Raw genomic sequence first — 19,211 nt, 5'->3', positions numbered from 1 at the left:
GATTTGGTTTCCAAAATCTTTTATTATCATCCATTATAGCAACGCAACGCTTAAGGTAACGCGTAATATTTTCTACTGGCACAGATTGTGATAACTGCTCGTCGTCACGCATTTGTAGATAGCCGAAAATCAGTAATACATACGCATATACACTTGCATGCTACAAAGCACAGTTGCAAATTATAAATGAAACTTTGAATGCAATTTTTCAGCAAAGTTCAAATTTATTCGTTCCGATTACGTAACGTGTAAAGCCACAAATATACTGCTTCCAGATCATTTTACAAGGCACAGCAGAGTCATTATATCAAAACTATAGCCAATCCATCATAATACATCAAGAAACGCATCGAGCTCGACCTTGTCCGGAGAAACGCAAGCGCTCGTCAGGCGTCGTCGTCGCCTCGGCGAAACCTCGCTCCCTCGTTCTTAAATTTGGAAGAGTTTAAAAGCTCTGCGGGTGAGCTCCTATAGCTTCTTCCGTCAGGGACCAGTCAACGGCGTGTGTATATAGTCGGCTCTGTTGGTTTACGTTGGCGGACTCTTTTTTTAGAAGAATCGCGCGAGAACTCGATAATGATGATGATTATGATGATAGCCTCGACGACTCGATTATGATGTGAATACAAGAATGCCGAGTGTTCCGAGATGAGCGAATAATTTTTTTTTCTATTGTGCTTGATGATATTCGGTTCCGTTTAAAGTTCTCGAAAGCTGCGTAGCTCATAATATTACGCGTTATGCTGAAACTCCTTTTTGGGAAAATATAATTGCCTAGCTATACATACAGAGTGAGGATATAACGTGTGCCAAAAGCAGTGGCAGCTTATTCCTGGAATTGGTTTATTGAATTATAATTTGAACTTAATTTCACGATTGGCTTATACTCGCGAACGTTCTCATCAACCGAAATAATTGATATACTTGTGTATGTCAACATTGAGCCAGCTTATAGAAAAAAAAAAAGAATAGAAAATCGTTAACAGTGTGTTCGTGTAAGGTATAGGTGTATTCAGAAAAAAAAATGAATGTTTACCTCCCAGCTCCAGATTAACCTACAAAGATTTCGGCCTCAAAATTTATAACCCCACTATCCACGCACCTTTCGATTATCCCAATTTCACAGTGATTTGCATTTCATCCAACAAAGGACAAACTCAAAGCCCAACGATATGTCAGGGCTCCAATCGATCTACCGCAAAGACTACCTGTGGCCAGTCCGAAAGCTCTACTTCCCACGAACCGATCTTCGCTGTAGCGTCGCGGCGCCTGTATCCCCGAAACAAAATGATCCTCGACAGGCCGACAAAGATCGATCCGCCTGTGCTTCCGAAGAGGCGCCTAGTCCGAAACTTGGAGCTTGTCCAAAAACGGAGACGCTCGAGTTCAGCGAGATAGACGCGTGTCTGAAAAAGGTATACAGGCTGCGCACGCCATGTGTTAATTCGTCGCGGTATTAATCACCGAATTCTGTTTAACAGATGTTCAAGGAAAATCCGAACATGTTGAGCGTCATGAAGAAACGACCGTCGACCGACGCGCTGAGACAGTTCAACGCCGAGAGGCTCAGGTCGACTTATCAGGTCGACTTTGACCATATGGGTAATGACCACCGCAATCGAAGAGTATACATCACAGTATGAGCTAACTCGTTCCTATCGATCCCCCAGAGGATCAAGCCCAGATCGATCAAAGACAAGCGGCCTGTCCCAACGACACTACCGATAAAGTCCCACCGATCTGTCGTCCGCAAACCCGTTCCCGCGCCGAGCTGATGAAACGTCGTCGCGGGGGTAACTCTGAAGCCCAACCTGACCCCTGCAGTGAAAAAGCCAAGTCTAAGCAGAGGAAGAAGAAACGCTTCGACGAATCTGACCAGCCGGATTTCATGCTGCGCGTACTGCCGCCTTGGAGCAGCGAGTATCGGGACATGATCAACAAAACCGGCGGGGAGATCATGCGCGAGATGAAGATGGGCCCAAGAAAACGGGCCGCCAGACTCAGGAGGAAGAGGCTTTTCGAGATACCACTCTGCGAGGACAAGATGACTCTTGGTTGATCCGCACTCTGAATAAAATGCTCGAAAGAAATTATTATTGTTGTTTTATTCGTACCACTTATACTATATCAGTTCTCTGAAAAAGAACAGCACGACGAAGTGTCTCGTGTTCCGCCTTCATTTGTTCATTCCTCTCTCCTCAATGGCATCAGCGGCTCGCGTTTCTTGAGAGAAAATTATCGAAAGTATCGAAACCAATGCATTGAAATTCGGAGTGACAACACTGATATCCGCTACCAAAAAATGGCATCGCGCGCTCGGAACCACTGCAACCTTCCAAATCAGTGAGTATACCTAAATCGGTAACCTAGTCAGAAATATTTTCAGGTTAACTTGTGCAACGGATACTAAAACTTATCTGCTGTTCGACAAAGACACCTCTACAGCACGCGTCCGGAAAAATCTCGGAAAAATCCTCAGTACGCGTCAAAGGGTGACTGCGCCCAGGAGCTGTTCACCAGTGAGACCCGTTATCTGGACTCGCGGACCTACCCATCCCTGGACTCACCGACGGACAATGAGTTCAAAGCAAGCGACGAAGCGGCCAATTCTAACGATGACTCGCTATCGCTCGGCGACACCAGTATCAGTCCCGATGGACACGGGGTGAGTTACGTTTCTGTAATCCGGGTGTATTATAATATTGGGTTACATCAAATTTTGATGCGTCGAAGGACATGGACCAGCAGTACCGGGACATTGCGGCGGACTTCAAACAGCGGGAGAAGTACTTCCAGGATGTGACCTACTCACCGTATCCGAACAGCAAACGTACACCGAACTACACCATCGACGATTTCGATGATCTGGCGGTGCGAGGAAATTTGCAGCGGAAGAGCCAAGATTACAGTGACAAGAAAGGTAGAGTGTGCTTCATTATACGCAGCTTACATGGATCGTGAAAGATTTAACGAGATCTGTCGTGCACAGGATACGAGCCAGGCAGCGATCCTCAGACACTGCTCGCCATGCGAAAACTCCAGAAAATCAAGGAACTGGAGCGCAGGCGCGATTACACCGAGAAGTACTACACCCAGGAGATCAGACGTCTCATAGGTGACCAGTACCCCGACGTGAAATCATCATCCCATCCGACCAGGCACCTGCACGACAAGCTCTACACCGGTGACAGAGTGACACCCCTCGACGTAAGTCCAGGTCGATCAACCGATAAAAAACCAAGTTACACGAATAAACGATGTCGACTTGTAGAACCTGGAGTCATGCGGCACGATGACAACCATCACCCGACTGAACTGCGGCTGCGTCGAGTCGACGACCCGACCGATCTTCACCACGACAAGTGGACGCGTGCAGAAGCGCAGCTGTCCACAGGAACAACAGGTCCACATGAAGCTCTCGACGCCGAACGTTCGGATGGTCAACAATCACCCGCAACCGGGCAGTAATACCACGCCGAAGCTCAAGAGCAAGTCCTACAACGCCGAGACGAGAAACGCAGCCGCGAGCGGTAACAACGGCAGCAAGGAAACCACTGCCACTGGAAGATCGGTATCGCCGACGCGCAAAGTCAGCGACTCCTCGGTGTTTTCGGCTTGATGTGTGTACTGAATCGTTTGCTCTGTGATTGTTTTCGAAAATACATTATGTGCTGTGCGTTACTGCGATGAAAAGAGTTTTTTATTCTATCATAAGATTATCGGTTTAGTTATACACTTATTTCAAAACGTTCCAACCGCCGAAAAACAGCCGAACGTCAAGAGTGTGAATAGAGTCAGCAAACATCCGATTCCTCCTTCGGCAAACAACCAAAGTCAGCCTCGGACTCGCGCGGAAAAATTTCCTAGAAAATTCCAAGTCTCAACGCTAAATAATCCAGAAAATTATGTTAACCTCGAGTGAATCGGTTGCGCTGAGTTTCGCGTTGACGTTTCTAAACGCGGTTCTCCACTACATCCTCTACCGCGTGGCCGTCGCTTTCATCCTCTTCGTCAAGGGATCGATATTTTGGGTACTCGATAAGAGCGATAGATTCTTACACCGACCTGCAGTCGTCGACAGACGCATCCGATCGAGCAAGTCCAGGGAAAGGGACGATTCTCCCGACGAATACGTGGCCACTTGAGGACGTGGCTATGTTTTCGGTAACGCAAGAGGATTTTTTATGGCCTCGACTGGTGCCGTTACGCGAGAAAGCCTCGCAACCACCCCTGAGAACAGGACACAGGGTCTTCTGCCATAATCCTGATGTGGATCGGTCATGCATTTGCAAGCAAGAAAATTCTCAAGATTACACGCAGAGGACAAACAAGTTCGTATAGAAAATCTGTATGGGTTTGCTCGATGCAAGTATTTCTTGTTATGAGATCGAATTTTTATATATGCAGGCACGAACAAATGGAAGAAAAGGACGACAGTGTCCTGATGAGCCGAGAAAAGTTCATGTCGTTGAACGAAAATTCAGGGGAGAGGCGTTTGGAAGGGAATGGGAAATTGAAAAGCGTTTATCAAGTGGATTTTGCATCGAGTAAGTGTCGAAATACGCGTAAAAGCTAATTAATGTGAAACAGTGGTGTAATATACTTGATTTTAATAAATTTACAGACGACGTAACGTACGACCGTTTGATGAAAGAAGCGCGTGCATCGGACAGAAACCAAGAATCTATGTGTACAAAATTTAGCGCTTATGTGGATCCTTTTCCATTTAAAAAGAGAATAGATGAAAAGCCCTTGTTTTGCTAAAAACATCTACATACATACAGCTTATACGCCCGTTTTGTGGTACATGTAGAATGAAATACAAAATATTTCCGTACTCTTGTGGTGGTTTTATTCAAAGTTTCAAGTTAAATTTCCCGCGCTTTTTGAATCTCCTGTGACGTAAGCCGTAAGTATTATTGTGTATTTTTACATGACACAACACGAAACTGTGGTGATTTCATTTATGTAGTATTTTTCATTACAATATAAGAATAAAAATATAGTTCACTGGATTAATCTCATCTTCGACGTGAACGCTTTAACTTGATAAAAGAGACAACATGAATCACTGCTGACGACAACTAGAAATTCCTTGGATATAACCAAATTGTAGGTTATAACACTCTCTTGTTATTTCTCTAGGTAAAGTAGCTCAGATTGTTAGTTTTTGCAAATGATTTCTCAATACCTTTTAATCTTGATAGAAGCATTGACCTCTGTTATTTATAGGGATCGACTATCATCATGGTGAATATTCTAGAAAAGATTTCCACTTTTCTTCACTACTGGTACTTCCGATACATGCTAGTAACAGAGCTTTACATGGTAGAAAAATGGGAGAGGCACTTTGTCAGTATCCTTGTTAAAATTTATGACAATATAAAAAATAATTCTTTGCCTTTAAAGGTATTAATTTGCTTATTCAATGCAGCACAGGCAAGCATCAGACAGATTTAATACTTATTGTACATACTGTAAATTTTATTGATCGAGTATACTTGGTTTAAATATAGTATCAGACAAAACATGTTTATGGTAGAATAGCATTACACTTCAATAAATTTCATTAATTCATTTTATTTGTTCGCACCATACCTTTGCTGCATTAGAATACAGTCATGATTTTCAATAGAATAATCATAAAATATGCTAGATAAAATTCCTTAACCAATGATTCATAGATATTTTTCTAATATCAATTTTTTGTTTACTCTTCTACTTCAATTACAGAGTTCTACTTCCAGTAACATCTTCATTTTTCATAGAAAACTAATATCTGCTTGAGGGGTTTCTACACTCCCCCTCCCCCCTATAAATAATAATAAATAATATCTATCTGATCAAATATACCTATCAATTATTGTAAATATACGTTATTTATGTATTAAAAGTATATTATAAAATACAAAAGTTGGTTGTCACTAGATAAATAATGTTCAGAATTAAAATATTAAAATATTAAATTTGTACTATAGAAAGAAATAATGTTATCAATAAATATTTTATACGCTTTGCTTAAATGAAATATCAAATGTACTTATTATATAACTATGGGTAACCAAGGGCGAAAATAATGAAGTCATAAGATACAGATTATGTCTGATTATATTTACTCACAATAATAATACCTTCTTACCACATCAGTCCTTGATTAAAGTAATCGCTAGTACTTCTAATCACTTCCACATACAGTGTATTTTCTTACAATTCAAAAGTTTTTTTTTATTCTCAAACTTTTTCTTATTCCCACACATGCCCAACAGTTAAATATATTACTAAAATTAGAATATGTTAAGAATAAATATTTAATCTTCGTTCATGTTATGCGTTTATATTAAACGATTAACCATCAACTGATATTAATAACAATTTTAATCGTCCTAATATACATCCTCAACTTTATTTAATTTAGTCGCCAATTTTCATTTCGTTGGCTGATTTTCGATTAAAAAAAAACCAATCAGCTGATCAGTTTTTTCTCATATTATTTTTCGCTTAAAACTAATTTTCGCAAACGGAATAATGAGCTAAGATTCTGTACGATACTTGCTTTCAATTATCCAGCCAATCATGTTTTACATTTTCGCAAAAGTATTAGTACCAATAATATCGATTCGGCACCGAAACATTTTTTTTTTATTAAATAAATAAAGAAAAGCATATTCACAAGTTCATTGCACTATAAGTTTGGCCAGATAAGGAATACTTTACCAGTAAAAATCTTGAAAAATAATCGTAATTGTTTCGCGTGATGTTCTTGTCTATCAAGTTCTAAAAATTTGAGCTCTTTCCTTCACACCTGTTTCCATCCATTTTATTTATTTATTTTTAAGGAGTACTACAGTGGAAGAATTTTTTCGTCGTTGATCGAACAAAAACATTATATACAGTCAGTTTAAAAATGCAAGCGATCATTTAAGTTTACGAAATATATATATATAAAAATGCACTTGTTTTCAAAATGCTCAAGAAAATTAGTGCTGAATCGCATTTAGAAAAGTATCATATCATAATAAATTAAATTTTACACTTAAAAAAAACTATTAAAATATAATCATACCTTAATAAAATCGTATAATTATTATACTAATACATATCTAAGGTCTAAACTACTCTTATAATTTCGTTCAGCACTGTAAGAATAAATTTAACTTGTGTACAATTTAAAGCTTGGCTGATAACTCATCAGTTTTAAACTTTTTTAAAGATGTTATTCGCTAAATTTTACGAACAAGGCACTGACGTCAAACTTGAACGTTTTTTTTTTCGTACGAAGTAACAAGTCTATAAAGCTCTTGTAGACAACGTAAAAACACAAAGAGATGCCAATATGATCGAGAAAAATGTGCAATTTGCAAAAACTGACTGTAAAAAACATTTAGTTATCAACGATATATAAACTCCCAGCCTTAATCAAGTTGTTTTAATACTAATACTTGATAAATTGCTACTCGAGTACCTAAATCCTCTCGCACAACTTAAGACTCGCTCATTTACTAATCTTGATTCATCGATATTCTCAAAATGAATTCGGCGTATTTTTTTTGTATAATATATTTACAGAATCGACATTTACAGGGTATACAGTTGATCCGATTGTTGGGGAGTCTTTTTTGACCGGGCTATTGATAAAATTTTGCAGTTTTTCAATGAAACATTTTTCGGTTGTATGTGATTTACTGCAATAGTCTATGAATTAAAGTCTATAATCGACACTTTGATTAGTTGAGATATTGATAAATACATCAATACCTAGATCAAGTGGCTGTAATTATTCAAAAAAAAAAGTCATTAATAAAACGACAAAATCTTCCGAATAGCCCAATATTTTCTCATTTTTCTATTAGTCTCGTGATAACTTGAGGAACCACGAGTCATTCATGCGCTATGATCATCCATAATAAAAGTAGGCACGATAGGAATTGCGTAATCATGAACCACATTTGTTGAACAACACTAATGAATCGTTTTCTTTTTGTTTAATGAGGAGGTATGTGTCACTCTCTTTCTCTCGCGTATGTATCGAAGTTTCGCTTTGATCAATCGTCGGTTATAATCCTGTGTGCTAAAAACTGATTCTAATTTATTCGGCTATTCGCTAAGTATTGCTATTTTACTCGTGCATCGCGAGTAAAAAATAAATATATGTGAGTAGCATCACATTTTTTATCGATAAGAAGTCGCCCAAGAAAGTTACAAAATCGAACAGTTGTCGCGTGACTAGCGAAATGGGACTTGTTATGGATAACGAATGCGTTTTCGAATTCCTTATAATAGTCGTAAGATATATATATAATATATATATATATATATATATATATATATATATATGTTTATGTTTAATGAAAAGTTTAAAAAGTAATACTTAATAACTTTACATGTGCATTATTTTTAATAAAACTGTGATTGACCGATTTTGCGTCTCTACGGCAATCCATCGTCAGCTTCATTCGGAAAGAACCGTTCATTTTGGAAGATATGAAAAGATTGATATATGATATGTCTTTTGACATTATTTTTCACCCACCCTCGCATTTGCATCCAATACTACATCCTTTTGAGAATTCACTATACAATTGAGAAAAAATTTACAGTCTTATTATTTGTCTTTTTACAATTTTTTTTCTCATAATATTCGTAGCTTTTCGCGTTCTTCCTTTACGCACACTGAAAACAACACCTTTTTTCTTCATATGGTACATTAAACCTTCAAAGCTAGACACTATCACATTTCGATATCGATCGCTCCAATTTTCTCGACGTCACAAAATAACATTCTCACATAACATCAAATAGTTTAATAGTCTTTCGAGGTAGCCGTAATATTTAAATTCCTCCGAATTTTAGGAATTTCTTTTTATCATATATCAGTATTATTCCGTGTACAACGAGCGTTCGCAAAATAAACGGTTTTTCCTTTAAAATTGCCGAAGACGGAAAATTTGCTTATCAAACAATACAAAATAAAATATTTAAAGAGCTGAGTCGATAAAACTTGTAAACTTTACAGAGAGCTAATTAAAACTTGAATATGTAAACTTGAAAAATCTGACATATTAACAATCAAGTATTATCCAATTACATAATAGCTTTTTAGCAGTTCTAAACGCTTCCGTTAAATTTTAGAATTCGTATAATTTCGTAGAGAATCAAGTGATTTGATTTGCGGTTAAGAATAAAATCGTGTATTGATAAAAAAATTTCTTTACTTGATTGCTAACTTGTCTCATTGTCATCTTATTAATGTTGCAAATAGCAATAAAAAAATGTGCACTCACTGGCGTGTTAACTATGCAAATGCGAGATGATACGTGATTAGAAATCACGTTCTCACAAACAAATTTCGAACATAATTTACAGAATGAATAAAAGATAAAACTCAAAATTATTCACCAGTTCGTGCATCCCTGTACTGTCCTGTTAAAATTAAGATAGAACCTGACGTTCAATACTCTTACTAGTTTCCATTATTAAGCACTTACAAGTCTTCCTATTGTAATAATGTATCTTGATATATTGCATGTGTAAATTGTTAAGATTCAGGTAAAATAAATCTGCATGGTTACGTCAATCATCAAGCCAGCTTAAGCTTCAATTGAAATAGATACAGTTTGTTTACTAGTAAGAACAAATTTTGAATTCGATTTACCAATAACGTTTTTTAATTCTTTCAACTTTTCCTATCGTTTAAAAAAAAACAATAGAATTTTGTTACTGAATTTCCAATTGTTTCAACGTAAAATTTTAAGATGCTAGACATACGTTTTAGAGTAAACGTGGGTATCTATGTCAAAGAAGAAAGTTGCTGGCCGAATGAAAGCTCCATTCACAAATAAAACTTCAAGTGCAGAAACCACTTATGCTCGGACATAATTTCACATCGATCCTGAATAACTGCTGCCTACTTATTTGAAAATATCAAAAAACAGCTAAATACATCGGTTTACATATCGTTATGTATAAAACATGTTTCATTTTTAAAATTAATAGGCACTACGCATGTGATGTACGATTAAAAAAAAGAAATGCACAGAATTTGAAACGCTGATGTTTGAATAACTGCTTTCAACAAGCGATAAAACGGACATTAAAAGGAACTCTGCACTCAATGCTTCAAATGCACTGCAGACGTACACGCCCAAATGCACGTAGCTAAATAGTATAATGCTTCGCAAAGTGAGAGAGTGTATAAGTATATGAGGGAAGAGTAATGCGCACATGTTCGTATATGTATTCATCAGTGGTTCAGAGCATACTGTCAAGGACTAAATACTTTTGAATACTTCCAAATATTTCATCACTTGAATCTCTGTAAGGATACGCTTTGTAAAAGCATTTTTTTCAACTCTGCTACTGTATGAAGGATCGAATCTATCAGCGTGGCAAAATTATCACAATTAATTTTCAACAACGATCATAAAAACATACTAGACAATTTTTCGAGAATATTTCATTCGGTTTTGCGGAGTCACTTTTCTCGGAGCGTTACTCATCGCTTAATAAAAGAACTGAGACACGACTATCGCTCTCAGAGTTATTTACTTGCTCGAGTGCTCCGAATTTGAACAAGAGCGAAGTAAAAATGAATCACTCTAGGGATATTTTCATGCTCTTATCCCAGGAGGTCAGTTCAACGTTATTGAAACAGAGTCTTTAAAAACCAAGTATAAATTATATCGAGTTTTTCAAAAACTCTAAACCACTGGTACCGTAACATCATTCGTAAGAATGTGTGTCTGCATGTATGTATGTATGTATGTATGTATACGTATGGTTCCGTGTGTGATCGTTACAGCGTTATACACGTGATGATTAAAAAAGTTGTTCACATCAAGGGCACATATGATATGGATTTCCCGTCAGTCTGCAAATCGCTCTCGGTATCGAGCCGCCTGATGCGTACGCGCTGCTTATAATGGTATTCCTTCAGGTAGGTCTTGAGGGTCTTTGGCAATTGAAGCTTGTTGATACCATCATAGGTTGTGTGGGTGGTGATAACAGCACGGCAGAGGTGCTGCAACGGAAACGCGAAGTTGCGATGCAACGGAATCGTCAGCATCGGCTCGAAGAACATGCAGCAGGACGGGTCCTTGTAGTGCTCGATCAAGCCGCATACCTAAATAATTTTCGTTTAAAACAATTGCCTTTTTCCTTTTACTTTACGTGCTAATGACAATGTGGTGGTCTATACGTTGTGAGTCGCGCGTAAGTCGATGAATGAACTATCCATGCCATTGCATGGATCAAGTAAAACAAAAAAGTACGTATGGAATAAAAAAAATTGAGTTGAAGATTTGGTATCACCGTCGTAAAAGTGTGATCGATGGCTAGTTAAAAGTAACTAAACATAAGGTAAATCTTGATGATGAAGAATTAATGATTGTTCCAAAGTCAGTGGGTTCGAAAGTCAATGAGTGGATAAAAAAAAATGTACGTACAAAAAATATCAAGAATAAAAGAGAATGTACTCACCGTTTTGGAAGCATAAACGCCTGGGTCGTGCGAGTCGAAGCTGAACTTGTGGTTCCATTGCTCGATCCTCGCGTGCAGAGAACGATCGTATTTTCGGAAGCTCACGGAAAAGAGAAACTCCTCCTGGGCCGAATCGCGCAGCAGGAAGGTGCCTTCTTGCTTGCCTTCCAGTAGGCGTTCAGCCTCGTAGCGATCCATCTTGCCCCAGTAAAAGGAGCACGCGGTGATGGATTTCAAATCCGGTACGAGGCAGTGCACGTAGTCGACCTGTAATAAATTGCGATACTCTCATTACAAACTAGATTTTCAATCTGAAATTTTGCATTTGAATGCCATCGTTTCGTTTCACGTTCAAGGAGCAATTTTCCAACGTATATTTTAAAACGAGAAGTACACGTGCAAGTAAACAAGCCTCGATAGAGCTTATCAGCTTTCCTATACTTTCATGCAGTTGGTGAATCCTTTCTATAAGTCATTAAATAAATACAGGAAATGAAAGACCAACTGTGTGAATCACGCAACTCTGAAGCGCTCGCAAAATAAATCGAGACTACGGTCTGCTGAATGCACTTGATTTTCTAGCCTTATCGCATCCGCAATTCTTGCTTAACAGCTTTCACGCATGAACGTGAATCCAAGATAAGAACGAACCTGAGTATGTATGGGTCTCTCGATGTTCGGAATCAACGAGGAATCAATTTGCGACAGGGCAGTAAGGGCGGCCGCGTGAATTCCGGCATTCGCCTGGAATAGAGCTGCTAAACTGTCGACTGTTATGCCGTTCGGTTGAACTTGTATAACCGCAGGAACGTTAGGCCTATAACCGGGTGGCGGCTCGACACCCTCCTCCATCTCTCGTGCTCGCTGGATTCGTGCTCTTTGGTCGCAGTCCTGTATCAATGAAAAATAGAACATTTTCATTAAAATTTGTATGCAATTATTATTCATTTTTCTGATGCAATAACATTATTTTTTTCTTTTACTATTCCATTCGATTTTTTTTTCGATTCGTCAATCAATTTATTCATATAGTTTTATTAACGAAAAAATAAACAAGTTATAAAACTGGCTCATTGACAAATATATTATTCCAGACTTTGAAGCTCTGAATTGGCTACGTTTCCTTGCAAATTCCTGTGACTCATGTGATGAACCAACGCTAGCATGACGTCATAGGCTTTTTAAATGACGCTAAAATGCCTTGCCCGCACTATACATCTTTTTAACAGGACAAAGCGTTCAAAAATAGTTTACGCTCATCCCATAATATTCATTATCATCATAAAGGAACGCAATTTTTTTTCATAAAGTTAGCTTACGTATGCAGACAGTTTGAAGAGCTAGTTAAACTCGGGAAAAAAATTGATCGTAAATCTTGCTTTTATTACTCTTCTCTGAGATTTTGTTATTAGAATATTTAAATAAAACGCATTTACCTCCATTGGAAATTCTTCCGGATTAAAACGCGAGAGATCAATGACAGGACTAGGAGGCAATGGTCCTAATACTGGACTCTGTGGAGGAGATCTACTATTGAAGACAATGCCAGCACCTATAGGGTGCTCTTCAGTCCGTCTGTATCCGGTACACACACACTCCGAGCTGGTATTTCCCTGGCCTGGAATGTCTGTGTTTTTGGAACCTTTGCTCTTAGCACAGTTGAACTTCAAGACCCAGTTGCTACGCTTCTTTTTAGAAGATAATACGTGATTGCATACTGGATTTTGGTCTTTGCTGCGCTGTTTACCTAAAAATGTAAAATTTCATTGAGCAATATGATACATTGTTACATCTTCAGCATATGTTGAATAAAACCACTCACTTTTTCGTTTCCCGAACGGTAGCGTTTTTGATGATCTTCTTAAGACAGGGTTTACTGGACTATCTTCCGAGCTGCTACTGGTATTGCTACTTCCAGAATTACTACAGCAAGCTTCTTGTGGCTTGAATGTTTCTTGTTCACCAGCAATAAAATTTCCATTACTAAAGCATTGTTTTGATTCTTGACCATCTATCGGATGGCTATATATAGACTCAAATCTGGAATTGTGATTATCTAAATCCTGATTCAACTGTTCATTTTCTAAATTATCTTCTGACTTATTCCTATTTTGAATCACATTAGAATTTACGGCAGGTAGGTTTCCGTTATTCTCTCCGTTCTCTAGGTTATCGGCTTTGTTTCGATCCAGCGTGTCTAGGGATGAACGCCGGATCGACTCAGGATATCCTTCTAGAGAATGATTTTCAGTGTCCATTCTGAAGAATTCCCTGAGACTAGCAAAACGCTGTCCCATTATTAACTGGGCAGTGAGACATTTTTATCTTGGAAAGCTTTTCCTTGATTTTATACTGATTGAAAGTATGATTGTGTGACTATAATAAGCATATTCTTCAATTAATTGAATCTCCTCTATCTGATGTCATCAATCACAAGTGGATCCAAAGCTGCCAAATAACTTGTATTGAGTATTATTCAAAAGTTGCTTGATGTTGATTTATGTTGTAACGGTTATCTGCAAATAAACAAAATCATTTGTAAACTTGATAAGTTGACTGATAACATCAAAGGCAATTTTTGTATGCATTATAAAATTATTAACGAATTTATTTATCAGCTTGAGAAAAACATATTATCTTCATTCCAAGTTCATTCAATTGTCCAAGCAATTTTTTGCATGTTGCCAAGTAAAAAACTAGATTCATACCGCTCTGTCTATTTCATTATCTCCCACATGAAAATTAGTACTGTAAACAGCCAACTATACGTAACTCTACTACCAAGTGTATTTCATTCATAAAAACTACCTATGGCTATCAAAAGAGTTTTTGTAGTGAGGAATTGCTTTAATCTGCCTGTTTTGAAAAAAAATTCAAAAAATCTTGGTAAACGAATATGAATTTTTTCATCCATTATCTAAAACAGATAAACGGCCTCTTTTCTAAACAAACATCATGTGACTCCAAATGCAATAAAAGAACATCAAGCTACATCCCACTTGTTACATTCTTGCTACAAGGAAAATTATCATAGTAAGCACCTTGATTGTTTTTGTCACCAAGTCTGGTTCTATTAATAACTCAAAATGGATTCAACATTATAATTCATTTCTCAAGTACAAAAACAAAAGCTTAATGGAGTGTATAGATATACATATATGGAAGAAATTCCATCTGACGATTCCACACTTGAAATTCCAATAATAATAATCCTCCAGTTATACAGTGATAAAAGTACTTGACTCCGGAGCGCATCCAGTTTAAATGCCCTAATGGAAAAATGAGCAACCCAAGCAATTGAGTCCGATCATTAAACGTACATACATACATGACGACGAGTCGAAAAGTTTCGATAGGCATCGCAATCTGGAAAGATGAAAAATGATAGTTCCTCCGCCTCCGCCGTCCTCAGCATCTCTCGAAGAAATTCCTCCACAAGAGTTGTGCGCGCAGCCATCAGGCATAATATATATGTATATACATAAGAGAAAGAGTCAGGAGAGACGGCGACGCTCACAACGAGAAAAAATACAGCGATTGTTCAATACACGCATACGCTATCGTCCATCAAAAAAGAGCTCTCGCGCGCTCACATGACGACGCGTTTCGGGCCGAACGGGCTCTCGCAATAATAAGTACATCGACGACGTCGGCCGCCACTTCAGAAGACGACGCACATCGTCCCAACGCGGAATTGTTTTGGAGAAAGCATGCGCGCGCGCGCGCACACGTGTGAGTAGAAAAGAGACGGAGAGTGCAGTGTATAGCTGCTTTGCTACCTATATGTATATCGCGGGGGGCATGGCATACCTATAAAACAACATGGGCCATACGAAATTTCCTTACTCCGTCTCTCTCTCTCTCTCTCTCTCTCTCTCTCTCTCTCTCTCTCTCTCTCTCTCTTTGCTACGAGTTACGACTCCGAAATACACAAATAGCCGACCAAACGTCAAAACAGCGCATTCCCGAGCCAAGTATAACGGGGCGCACCTCTCTAATACTGCCTACTTGAGAAAGAGAGAGAGAGAGAGAGAGAGAGAGAGAGAGAGAGAGAGAGAGAGAGAGAGAGAACAAGAGCGGAAGGGAGCAAGAGACAAGTCTTGACAGGTTTTTACCTTAAAAAAAAGTTGCAGCGCTCTCTTGCAATACGGAGATGCTGCTGTTGCGCCACGCACAGCTTTGACACGCGAACACTGCTGTTGCTCCGAAACTGAAGAGATGACGATGCTATGATAATAATGCTACACCTGAACGATGCACATCGCGGGTTAAAACACGAGCTAATACACCTGCCATTTTTTACAGCCCAACGGCGGGCGGGTGATGCACAAAACACACGCACGCACGCACGACGACGAGCTGAGCTGAACTGATGCAGTCAACTCAAGTCTCAACACGCTGTGACTTGACGACTAAGCTGTACGTGTGTGCGCAGTGCAGTTACGCACACCCACGGAGACACTGCGCGATGTGCTCTGTGTGTGATGGGAGAGCAATGTCGCGGCGCGAGAGACAGCGAGCGACGCCGAGTAGGCCCATTCACGGGCTCGGATTCCTGGAAATGCGACGAGGAGAACGTGACGGTTCGCTGACTGGTCGGATGCTTTGTCTTGAATGAACGATACTCGCGCGGCCTCGCAGCGGGGCTTCTTGAAAAACTTGGGTTGAGGCGCTTTTTTAGGGGAAGGTTTCCGTCGTTTCCTGCTGTTTCGATATCCATGCAATACATACTGATGCCATTTTGGCTCACTTGTTAGTTTCGTGGATTTTGAACGATTTTCATTCTTTGGCTGTATCAGCGAATAGCGAATTAACAATATAGTAAATTTGTTCTTTCTTTTGATTTTAAATATCATGAGTTTATTGCTTTCATCAATTGTTACAATCACTCGTCATCAAGTGACACTTTCGCTTTTTGCCAAGGATAAACCTGTATATATATATATATATATATATATATATACTCGTAATCTGACAGTACTGTGTACCGTCAGAAATCGCGATTACTCGAAGTCCCTGGTATTAGCTAGCAAACGCCGACCTAAGAAGTTGTTTTTTATTCTTTTTCTCCTTGTTTACTCGCAGGTGTAGAGTCGTCACCTTTGGGCCTTGTATCTATAGGCATACGACCACGACTTGCGGATATGCCTTTCCTACAGCAATTTATCGGGGAAGCACTACACCAGTGATGAGAGACTGCTCAGGCTATATTTTTTGCACTGTTCACGATTTGTTTTGATTTTAACACTGCATGCAAGTACTTATATATATATATATATTCATCCTCGGATGCTTGTAATTTCTTGATTATTTTCAAGAAATTGTAAACTTATTTTTCGAAGCAATGCGTATTTTATTATTCTTCAAGTTGGAAATGCTTATGCAAAAATGTATGATTTTCAGGTGTCAACTGTAGTAAACTGGAGTTACTATCTTGAGCAATGAATTTTATTGATTTGCAGGATTTATCTAGCAAGTATACGGTTCAAGAGGTAAAAAAAACAGAATAATTGTTACAGGAAAATAATTATTTACAATAAAATATTATATCGATAGTTTTATGTAGGTACCACCTCTGGTATGTTACATTCCCAATTTCATAACAAAAGAGGAAGAAAGTGATATAACACAGAAAGTAAACAGTGCTCCACTTCCTAAATGGACTCAACTCAGTCATCGTCGACTTCAAAATTGGGGTGGAATACCACATCCAAAAGGAATGATCGCTGAGGAGATTCCCAAAGTTAGTCTGCCTACTTGAAACTTTATGATTTTACATTGCACATTGCTTGACTCAATTTTTGTTTCTCCGCTCCAGTGGCTTGAAGTACAAATTGACAAAATAGCCAAGTTGAATATTTTTGACAAAGACAAGAGGCCAAATCATGTGCTCATAAATGAATATTTACCTGGCCAAGGGATTATGGTAAATATTTCAGGGTTCTATGTATCTCTCATTTATTAATGTACTTCATCTACTTATTAGGCACATTCTGATGGACCTCTTTTTCATCCAATAGTAACAACAATAAGTTGTGGCTCTCACACTCTTCTAGAATTTTATAAACGCCATGAAACTGATAAAGTTGTAAGTCTGACATTAATTCTTTCAATTTAGTGATATATTCTAAATAATTAATAGTAAATGATAATGTAATTTTGCTTAGGAATCTCCAAAACGAGAATTCAGTTTACTGTTGGAGCCAAGAAGTTTATTAATTCTACAAAAAGATCTGTACCATGATTATTTACATTCGATAGATGAAAGGTCCACAGACTTGATAACCAAGTGTGATATAAAAAACTTGAACATGTGTTCACACAATTACAATGAAGGAGAGATCTTGGAGCGTTCAACAAGGCTATCGCTAACAATAAGGCATGTCCCAAAAACAAGTAAACTCAAGTTGAAGTTTGGAAAATAACGCTTAATGTTGACTTGTGCATTTTTTTTACTTGAAAAAGAAATATATTTTTTTATTTATCATCAGTCCTAGAAATATCTTATTATCTAAAATGGAAAGAAACCTAATTGAGATGGCCACTTTATGTTGTAACTTTTGGAGAATGGACATCTTCTAAACTAACATCCATTATTTCCTCATCAGATTCATCCAACATTCCTTGTAGAGAGTGAATAGAAGATATCAGCACGTGGAACTGCTTTCTCCTCATTTCAAGTTTGTGTTCCAAGTGTTGCGACTTTTCCTAGAAACACAAATACCATTAATTCAAACTCCAATACAATAATATAAATATTTTTGCGATATTTCTTACTTTTAGTGTTCCCAATTCCTTTTGAAGAGTAGCCAGTTTAACATCAGTCTCTAGTCTATCAGGCTGTTCGTTAATAACTTTAGCTAGGACATCGTACTCAATTCTGTTCTTTCTAACTTGCTTGGCCTCTTGAAGTTCAACCTTTGTCGTCTCTATGCTCTTTTTAGCTTCTTCTATTTCCACGTCGATTTCTTTTGATAGGTCTTCATAGTTCTTCAATTCTTCTTGACTCATATTCGACACCAGACGCGATTTTTTCTGTGCGAATTCGCACTGAGACAACTGGGACAGCATTCTTTCGTGTAAAATGTGGTCTGTCTCAGGGTTGTTTACCCACTTGATGAACGATTTTAATAAGACGTTTAATCTCCTGTCGTCCCCAATGCCATCGCCATCGATCAGCAACCTTCGTCGAATAACTTCCTCTAAAAAAAAACGTTTACATTATTTTATAACAAAAATTTCGTTTCGAATGAGAAAATATAAACGCCTCGCGAATATGAACATTACAAGAACTCTTACCGTCGGACATTTTTTAATCAATTTCCGTTTTCTTTGATCCAGAAATTATAACTTGCTTTATTATTGTCTAAGTATAAGTAAAAGCAACTCCAAGAAAACCGTCTGGTAATGCACTGTGTGTACACACGGTGTTTTCTCACACGCACAAGGTGATTCTAACCTTTCATAGAGCAAGCCTGCAACACTGCGCATGAGCAATGTGACATCTGATTATTTAAAGTATATACGATCCCGATGTAACCAATATTCTTTGAAAATAATAAAGACACGCATAATCTACTCTATATAACATTACTCATGTCTGATGTCGATGAAAATTTCAAAAATTTAATTATTCCTTCGCTAATTCAAATATCCCGCTCTCGATCCGCGCCCCCTCTATACGATCTCTGTACACGTTACGCTATATATAGATATATGAATTACTCGCGTATAGC

At 38.2% G+C, this 19,211-nt stretch overlaps 7 protein-coding genes across 12 annotated transcripts; 5 read left to right on the top strand and 2 right to left on the bottom strand.

Annotated features, from left to right (window-relative positions):
* The first annotated feature begins 1,014 nt into the window (after window positions 1-1,014).
* On the top strand, window positions 1,015-2,094 carry LOC103317412. Its single transcript, XM_008215282.3, has 3 exons — window positions 1,015-1,415; window positions 1,482-1,602; window positions 1,671-2,094. The coding sequence occupies exons 1-3, from the start codon at window positions 1,173-1,175 to the stop codon at window positions 2,057-2,059; spliced, it is 753 nt and encodes a 250-aa protein (XP_008213504.1). The 5' UTR covers window positions 1,015-1,172; the 3' UTR covers window positions 2,060-2,094.
* Window positions 2,095-2,180: 86 nt separating this feature from the next.
* LOC100680417 lies at window positions 2,181-3,693 on the top strand. The gene is made up of 5 exons (XM_003424170.5): window positions 2,181-2,343; window positions 2,434-2,665; window positions 2,734-2,920; window positions 2,990-3,207; window positions 3,272-3,693. Exons 1-5 carry the CDS (start codon window positions 2,303-2,305, stop codon window positions 3,617-3,619), a joined length of 1,026 nt encoding a protein of 341 aa, XP_003424218.1. The 5' UTR covers window positions 2,181-2,302; the 3' UTR covers window positions 3,620-3,693.
* Window positions 3,694-3,783: 90 nt separating this feature from the next.
* LOC103317413 lies at window positions 3,784-4,837 on the top strand. Its single transcript, XM_008215284.4, has 3 exons — window positions 3,784-4,331; window positions 4,408-4,547; window positions 4,625-4,837. Exons 1-3 carry the CDS (start codon window positions 4,156-4,158, stop codon window positions 4,762-4,764), a joined length of 456 nt encoding a protein of 151 aa, XP_008213506.1. The 5' UTR covers window positions 3,784-4,155; the 3' UTR covers window positions 4,765-4,837.
* Window positions 4,838-4,916: 79 nt separating this feature from the next.
* LOC116416787 (serine palmitoyltransferase small subunit A) lies at window positions 4,917-7,027 on the top strand. Its single transcript, XM_031926450.2, has 3 exons — window positions 4,917-5,145; window positions 5,233-5,356; window positions 5,685-7,027. The coding sequence occupies exons 2-3, from the start codon at window positions 5,248-5,250 to the stop codon at window positions 5,774-5,776; spliced, it is 201 nt and encodes a 66-aa protein (XP_031782310.1). The 5' UTR covers window positions 4,917-5,145; window positions 5,233-5,247; the 3' UTR covers window positions 5,777-7,027.
* On the bottom strand, window positions 6,091-16,007 carry LOC100122078. Of its 4 annotated transcripts, none has more exons than XM_031926448.2 (6): window positions 15,591-16,007; window positions 13,298-13,991; window positions 12,912-13,222; window positions 12,127-12,366; window positions 11,476-11,742; window positions 6,091-11,119 (listed from the first exon to the last, which is right to left on the bottom strand). In XM_031926448.2, the coding sequence occupies exons 2-6, from the start codon at window positions 13,770-13,772 to the stop codon at window positions 10,829-10,831; spliced, it is 1,584 nt and encodes a 527-aa protein (XP_031782308.1). In that variant the 5' UTR covers window positions 13,773-13,991; window positions 15,591-16,007; the 3' UTR covers window positions 6,091-10,828. The 4 variants fall into 4 exon arrangements, with proteins under 4 accessions (XP_031782308.1, XP_016839572.1, XP_032454488.1 ...); XM_016984083.3 differs by lacking the exon at window positions 15,591-16,007 and adding an exon at window positions 14,800-14,934; XM_032598597.1 differs by lacking the exon at window positions 15,591-16,007 and adding an exon at window positions 14,796-14,906.
* LOC100122093 (alpha-ketoglutarate-dependent dioxygenase alkB homolog 6) lies at window positions 14,912-17,965 on the top strand. 3 transcript variants are annotated; one of them, XM_032598598.1, is made up of 7 exons: window positions 14,912-15,207; window positions 16,561-16,728; window positions 16,879-16,967; window positions 17,042-17,218; window positions 17,294-17,401; window positions 17,462-17,563; window positions 17,643-17,965. In XM_032598598.1, exons 3-7 carry the CDS (start codon window positions 16,917-16,919, stop codon window positions 17,898-17,900), a joined length of 696 nt encoding a protein of 231 aa, XP_032454489.1. In that variant the 5' UTR covers window positions 14,912-15,207; window positions 16,561-16,728; window positions 16,879-16,916; the 3' UTR covers window positions 17,901-17,965. The 3 variants fall into 3 exon arrangements, with proteins under 3 accessions (XP_032454489.1, XP_008213508.1, XP_008213509.1); XM_008215286.4 differs by lacking the exon at window positions 14,912-15,207 and having other exon boundaries at window positions 16,457-16,728; XM_008215287.4 differs by lacking the exon at window positions 14,912-15,207 and having other exon boundaries at window positions 16,457-16,732.
* LOC100122110 (THO complex subunit 7 homolog) lies at window positions 17,018-19,145 on the bottom strand. Its single transcript, XM_016984089.3, has 3 exons — window positions 18,775-19,145; window positions 18,253-18,677; window positions 17,018-18,183 (listed from the first exon to the last, which is right to left on the bottom strand). The coding sequence occupies exons 1-3, from the start codon at window positions 18,782-18,784 to the stop codon at window positions 18,022-18,024; spliced, it is 597 nt and encodes a 198-aa protein (XP_016839578.1). The 5' UTR covers window positions 18,785-19,145; the 3' UTR covers window positions 17,018-18,021.
* Window positions 19,146-19,211: the final 66 nt, after the last annotated feature.

The sequence above is a fragment of the Nasonia vitripennis genome, chromosome 3, assembly GCF_009193385.2.
Source record: "Nasonia vitripennis strain AsymCx chromosome 3, Nvit_psr_1.1, whole genome shotgun sequence".
In the NCBI taxonomy this organism is placed as follows: domain Eukaryota; kingdom Metazoa; phylum Arthropoda; class Insecta; order Hymenoptera; family Pteromalidae; genus Nasonia; species Nasonia vitripennis.
This window is presented reverse-complemented; position numbering and strand designations above follow the sequence as displayed.

Excerpts from the sequence above, each read along its gene's own strand:
- LOC103317412 (XM_008215282.3), top strand. The coding sequence starts at position 1,173 with ATGTCAGGGCTCCAATCGATCTACCGCAAAGACTACCTGTGGCCAGTC. Across the intron at positions 1,416-1,481 it reads TAGACGCGTGTCTGAAAAAG|ATGTTCAAGGAAAATCCGAA; the intron begins GTATACAGGCTG and ends TCTGTTTAACAG. Across the intron at positions 1,603-1,670 it reads GGTCGACTTTGACCATATGG|AGGATCAAGCCCAGATCGAT; the intron begins GTAATGACCACC and ends TCGATCCCCCAG.
- LOC100680417 (XM_003424170.5), top strand. The coding sequence starts at position 2,303 with ATGGCATCGCGCGCTCGGAACCACTGCAACCTTCCAAATCA. Across the intron at positions 2,666-2,733 it reads TCAGTCCCGATGGACACGGG|GACATGGACCAGCAGTACCG; the intron begins GTGAGTTACGTT and ends GATGCGTCGAAG. Across the intron at positions 3,208-3,271 it reads ACAGAGTGACACCCCTCGAC|AACCTGGAGTCATGCGGCAC; the intron begins GTAAGTCCAGGT and ends GTCGACTTGTAG.
- LOC103317413 (XM_008215284.4), top strand. The coding sequence starts at position 4,156 with ATGTTTTCGGTAACGCAAGAGGATTTTTTATGGCCTCGACTGGTGCCG. Across the intron at positions 4,332-4,407 it reads TACACGCAGAGGACAAACAA|GCACGAACAAATGGAAGAAA; the intron begins GTTCGTATAGAA and ends TTATATATGCAG. Across the intron at positions 4,548-4,624 it reads TCAAGTGGATTTTGCATCGA|ACGACGTAACGTACGACCGT; the intron begins GTAAGTGTCGAA and ends ATAAATTTACAG.
- LOC116416787 (XM_031926450.2), top strand. The coding sequence starts at position 5,248 with ATGGTGAATATTCTAGAAAAGATTTCCACTTTTCTTCACTACTGGTAC. Across the intron at positions 5,357-5,684 it reads ATGGGAGAGGCACTTTGTCA|ATATTTTTCTAATATCAATT; the intron begins GTATCCTTGTTA and ends AATGATTCATAG.
- LOC100122078 (XM_031926448.2), bottom strand. The coding sequence starts at position 13,772 with ATGGGACAGCGTTTTGCTAGTCTCAGGGAATTCTTCAGAATGGACACT. Across the intron at positions 13,223-13,297 it reads ACCGTTCGGGAAACGAAAAA|GTAAACAGCGCAGCAAAGAC; the intron begins GTGAGTGGTTTT and ends TTACATTTTTAG. Across the intron at positions 11,743-12,126 it reads AGAGACCCATACATACTCAG|GTCGACTACGTGCACTGCCT; the intron begins GTTCGTTCTTAT and ends AATTTATTACAG.
- LOC100122093 (XM_032598598.1), top strand. The coding sequence starts at position 16,917 with ATGAATTTTATTGATTTGCAGGATTTATCTAGCAAGTATACGGTTCAA. Across the intron at positions 17,219-17,293 it reads TCGCTGAGGAGATTCCCAAA|TGGCTTGAAGTACAAATTGA; the intron begins GTTAGTCTGCCT and ends TCTCCGCTCCAG. Across the intron at positions 17,402-17,461 it reads TACCTGGCCAAGGGATTATG|GCACATTCTGATGGACCTCT; the intron begins GTAAATATTTCA and ends TCTACTTATTAG.
- LOC100122110 (XM_016984089.3), bottom strand. Across the intron at positions 18,184-18,252 it reads AGGAATTGGGAACACTAAAA|GAAAAGTCGCAACACTTGGA; the intron begins GTAAGAAATATC and ends TTGTGTTTCTAG.